Consider the following 5,889-nt stretch of genomic DNA (forward strand, 5'->3'; position numbering starts at 1 on the left):
AGGACAAATTAGTAAGTCCCAGAGCACATCTAGGAGCACCTTATTCTTGTATAGCAATTCAGCCTTTTGGGAGTTCATGAACATTTCATGAACTATGTGTTATTCTCTTCTATGAGGAGCAGCCCCAATAAATCTAATTACATTCCAGTCTTTCTCATCTTTTTTAACCTGTTAATACTTGAAAGTTAGGAATCAAGGCTTTAGTCCTATAACTGTTGTATGAAAAATCACACATAGATTAAAACATAGTAGTTCCACAGCAAAGATATGTCCCAGTTGTAACCAAACCATCCAGCAATGTTCCCTTTCCTATGTTTCTTAATAATACATTCAGTCTTGTTCTTTCTTTCCCATATGTGTGTTTTGTTGTCAAAATCTAGACATTTTGCTAAATGTTGAAATGATGAATGTATTTTAGATACATGGTAGGAAAGCTGAGTTTCCTTAGTTCTCTTAGATAAGGGACCAGGCCTCTGTGTCACAGAAAACAATGGATCCCACAGCTTGAGGTTTTAAACTGATGAATAATGTGTCTTTTTTGTAATCTACTGCTCCTTCTTTTAAATTTTCCCTTCTGGCAGGTCACTTTCCCCAAAAGAATTGCTAAACTAGCTGCTGGAAAATTCCCTGTAGCCAACCAAACCTCATCCTCTGGTAGCAAGACCAATGACCAATAAAGCAGTGACTCTCAGAGGGGTGAAGGTGGGCCGCTACCCTAAAATAGGACTGCAGCCCCAGATCCCTTGGTGACCCACCTCTGGGCTCCTCTCCTGTATCTGTGGGAGGCACAATAACTCCAGGCCTCCAATACTATTTCAAGTGAGTCTTTCTAAATCCTGTGAATCTGCCACATCATCACTCCGTGCCACATATCCCTTAATGGTCACCTGAGTGCCTCTGACCTATAAAATTCTCTTGATGCATCAGCGTCATAAGTGACGCTGACTTCCTCTTCCCCTACCTATGTTGGCTAAGTTCTTAGTTCTTTTACCCCACCTATTTCCCATAAGTCTCCCGCTATGCCGTGGAGGTGGGACTTCCTGTCATAGCCCGGTTGCCTAGTTACTTGCACCTTTTACCCGCCAACATCATTTCCCTATGCCTCCGCTATATATACCCAGCACCTCCCCTGAATAAATGAGACTTGATCAGGATCCGATCTTGTCTCCATTTCTCGCGTCTCCTTTCCTTTGTCCCCTCCTCAATTCCCCGCTCCTCTCCCAGGAGACCTTCGTTGACTGACCCGCTGGTTGTTTGGGACATGTATCTTTGCCACTTCTTTCAATATAACCATAAAATTACTTTTGCTTTGGTATCTGACTCTTCTTTTTGTCAGAGAGAGAGAGAGAGAGAGAGAGAGAGAGAGAGAGAGAGAGAGAGAGAGAATTTGGCAGTTTGTTTATGTAAGAAGATTATGTCCAAAATAATCCATGCTCCGACAGTGAGTTCCTTGAAACCGATTGTGTGCATGTGGAAGCAGGCAGGGCCTCTTGGAAGGAATATTGCAAAGCTAGTTGAAGAATCAGAATGGGATTGGATGATATTTATAACCTCTTCCAAAATGAGAGCCAAAAATGTGGGGGAAAGTAACCCAGGAAAGCTAAGAAATATGTCTTAATCTACCACTTGAGCAACTCTAAGGCTGTGAATTGAGAGAAAACTTTTTCCAGGTTGTTCTCAGAGCCTCAAAGCCCAGATTCCTGTAGTTAGTCTGAATATATCTGGTTCTTGCAATTGCTGTTGGAAAGTTCAAAGTGCAGAGAAGTTAGAGTCCGTAAAAAAGAAAAACAATCTTATGTAAGAAATGACTGGATGAATTGGTGGGTGCCTGTAACCTGAGAGCTGAGAACAAACTGTTAAGATAAGAGGGTAAACTGAATGGGTGTGGCTAGCAATGTCTTTCTAAGAGGAAAAAAAAATTGTTATTTTAGATTACTAAATTTGGTTAGGTAAGTGACATAATGCCAAGTTTTTATGCAAGATCAGTACATTCCCTTGGAGCAGAAAGAACACACTGGCCCTAGAGTTGCTGTCCTTCCAAGATGCAGATTTGTGCTCTTGTCTTGGCTTGTCTCACTGCCTGCACAGCTTGGGGTAAGTGCTTCTGAAACATTATTGAAGGGAGACAGGGGAGGTGCGTTTAGAAGTCCTTGTCCTAAGGAAAGTGGGTAAGATATCTGTGGTTTCCAGGTGTGGCCAGATTTAAAGGCAGCTTAGTAGATCACTTAGAGCATGGAATCAGGAGCCAGAATATTCCAACTCTGCAGTTTCTGGGTTGAGTGCCCTTAGACACTGTGCTTACTGTGCTGTGATTAGGTCACCCTATCCTAGAACATGGTTGGCAGTGGTGCCTACCTCAAAGGGCTGCAGGAGGCATGAAATGGGTTAATGTTTCTAAAATCAGTATAGAGGAGGCCTAGTTAGAGAAGACATGGGGACGGGATAAAGGGGTTGATTTAAAATGGAGTATATTAACAGCAAATTTAGCACGTGGTAAATCAAACCATGATTCATTGGTCACTGAAAGGACAATTTGTTACAGGTCCCAAAGGACAGGTCACACCACTGGGCATGGTCCACAAATAGAAGCATACAATATTTTAGAAGGCTGGAGTGGGGAAAGAGAAATCTGGGGCAAGCAAATTTGTTGTGAATTCCATTAGAAGAAAGAGAAGATGCAGAGAAATTGGAATTTTATTACTAGAAATTGGGGCATAAAGGCTGTGCTAAATGCCTGAATCTTATATCCAGCTAATTGAGACAAGTGTTGTTGACCCAAGGTCTGTGAACCAGATACAAGAAGTGACTGGAATGTGGCCTACAGATTGGTTGGACCCTATGAGCAACAGTACCTGCAGGATCAGCAAGCTTTTGAAATCAACACATCAGATACAGAAAATAAATCCATGGTCTTTCAGATGATAGTGAGGCATGTTAGGGACTGGGGAGATAGCTCAGTAGCATAAGTGCTTGCCTGGCAAGCACAAGGGCCTGAGTTCAATCCCTGGTTCCATGAAAAAAAAAAACAGCAAAAAAAAAAAAAAAAAAAAGATAGTGAGACACTTTATAGATAGAAAAATTGAGTCTCACAGGGCCATAAACAGGAGTAAAATCATGCCCTGTTCTATCTCTCATTCCTGAAGTCATACCAGTGCTCAGACAGTGTTTGGACCATCTGGGCTGTACCATCTCATTGGCTATGTGACACAGTGAGAGGCCTGGAATGTAGGTATAAGAAGGGACCCAGTGATACAAAAAGCATTCATTTTTATGTTTAACCTGGATATGCAAGGATTCTTCCATGTGTAAAAAGTCTACATGTGCCAGTTCCAAATTATGCTTGATTATCTGCTAAGTTACTATATTAACATTTATACAGCAAAGTTGTTTTTTTAAAGAAAAACATAGAGGAAGTTTCATGATCACACAGAAATGTGCTCAACATGTGCACACAGCACATGTCATAAGTCATAAATTTTGTGACTATTATTAATCTATCTTATTCTACTCAATCAAATATATTTTTTTGGTGGTATTGATATTTGAACTCCAGATCATGGGCTTTCCAAGGAAGTGCTTATTCTACTGAGCTGTCTTCCCAGACCCCACATTCATATTTTTAAGTGTGACAATGTGCAGGTTATCACTGGGTTTTGCCTAAGTCACCTAGATTAAAGGTCATTTTTGAGCTAATACACAGGTGACACCTAGGAATTTCTGTTTAGACTTTACCCTCTCTGACCTGTTTGAGGCTCTCAGTATACTTGCCAATCCCCCCTCATTCCTGAGATGCTTAGAAGTGCTCTTCTGCTCCATTCTACTATGTACTCTGACTCAGCTGCTGCCACCTCTGAGCTTTATTTCCAGCTTATTCTCTTCTTACACATGGGTCTGTAATGAAATCACACACAGCTGCAATGAACATTGCCACCTTGAGCTGGATGCTTTTGCCTATACCTGACCACCTCCTTATACTCCTATGGTGCCCTCATCATGTGGATTTTCTCAGCAGCATTCTCACTAACCTCCCCCAATGAACTGACCTAACATGAAGCCTTCTTTACTTGCTCTTCAGTCTGCACCTTCTCTTTATTTTTATTTTTTATATTAATTTTATTGAGAAGGAAATATCAATGAGACAGTTTTAAAACAGGTTAGTAGGGCAGTTATAATAATTATTTTTTCCAGGGCCAATTTTTTCTTTTCTTTATTTATTTTTAATTAATATTATTGAGAAAAATTGCACTGTGACAGATTCAAAACAGGTTGGTAGAAGAGTTACAACAATTAATATATTGCATATTGTTGTCCTTGTAGTATTCATTCATAACATATGATGCAGACATGATATCTTGTCCAAACACTATTAGTACAGATCTTTTTTCTTACTGAATTAAGAGAAAGTAGCTATATATCTATCCTAACTATTTTGTATATACAGATACAAAATTGTCCTTCATTTATATCACCTTTTTTGGGTTCAGTTTTGTCAAAGATGGGTGTTCTATTGCCATCCAAATATTGTAGATGCATGAATTAAGCAAAATATTCCAATACAGTCCAGCACTCCACAATAGTAGTAGGTTATCCACAGGACTGCCGATGTCCGAATCTGATGACTTGATACTCCCACAGCTCAGCATATTAACATGGCTTCACTTTTCACACCTCATTTCTACACTTTTCTGCTGGATGGTTAAGACCAAGGTAAAGCAAGACCTATATAACAAAAAATGCAACTTTTGTATCTGACACAGTCAGTCAAGTTCCCTCAGGACTTATCCTAAAACCCTGTTCAGCACTTTGTAGATCCTTTGTCAGTGTTAGCCATGTGGATGAGTCACGGCCATTGCTTGACCAATTTGTTTTCTGTGAAAAACTGAGAGAAAGCTTTCCCTCCATGTGACTCTCTTTAAGCACACACTACATCATCGATCACATTCTTCCGTGTCCCCATAATCTCCTTAATCAGAAAATTTTGGGCACTGCTGAGTTACATGATGTTACAGTACAGCTTCTTCTATGTCCTGAGTCCTCACTGACCTTGAAAGGCTAGGGCCACAATGTTGGCTGTGCTTGCAGCCCTTCTTTTTCTCTAATTTTTGGTCTGCAAATTTAGGTTTCTAACCCTCCAGAAGAGAAGCTTATTTTTGCCCTACAATATATGGAGTTGGGTTTAACCTCACTCTCTGTCTGAATATAAAACATCTGAGGTATAAGATGGAATATCTTTTTAAAAAAGCATTTAATATTGCTTAGCTATAAAGAATGATAAACTCAAAGCCTTCATATTTAAGTGTATGCCACGTGAAGATATACTCATAAGTGAAATAAACCAGACCCACATGGGTAAATATCACATAGTCTCCCTAATATAAGAATGCAGAAGAAGAAATACAAATAGATAGGTATAACACAATTAAAAGGAAAGTGAGAACTTGAGGATTAGACAACAAGGAGAGGGCATGGAGAAAAGGTAGGAAACATGACTTGGGCAAAGCCATACATTTATATGTACAAGGTGGGTAAGGCAATGATCCCGTGAACTATTAGCATGTTGTTGGATATAGCAATTCCTGGGTGGGATTCTTACCCTGACTAACTATATATGCTGATACATGTGAACCAAGAGACTGCACCAAAGATAGCAATGTGTAATAGTAGGGTCATACTTAGAATGCCTGTCATTCTTGTTTTCTAAATACATACTTCTTGTCATAACATACCAATTATGACCAGACTGTATCTGTTTCAATAATTAATGCATTGCATATTGTTGTCTTCATAGTATTTATTCATAGTACAAGATGCAGACATGATATCTTGTCTAAGTGCTATTAGTTCAAAACTTTCTCTCACTAAACTAAGAGAAAGTAGCTGTATATCTAA

At 39.5% G+C, this 5,889-nt stretch overlaps 1 protein-coding gene across 1 annotated transcript in view; it reads left to right on the forward strand.

Moving 5' to 3' along the window:
* The first annotated feature begins 1,987 nt into the window (after nt 1–1,987).
* The window catches only part of LOC101592553 (liver carboxylesterase 1), a 51,217-nt gene continuing 47,315 nt past the window's right edge, over nt 1,988–5,889 (forward strand). Inside the window, exon 1 of the mRNA XM_023708675.1 lies at nt 1,988–2,094. Within this exon, the coding sequence (XP_023564443.1) occupies nt 2,043–2,094 (52 nt within the window). The 5' untranslated portion in view covers nt 1,988–2,042. The remainder of the gene's footprint in view (nt 2,095–5,889) is intronic.

The sequence above is a fragment of the Octodon degus genome, unplaced genomic scaffold, assembly GCF_000260255.1.
Source record: "Octodon degus isolate 3935 unplaced genomic scaffold, OctDeg1.0 scaffold00447, whole genome shotgun sequence".
NCBI lineage: Eukaryota > Metazoa > Chordata > Mammalia > Rodentia > Octodontidae > Octodon > Octodon degus.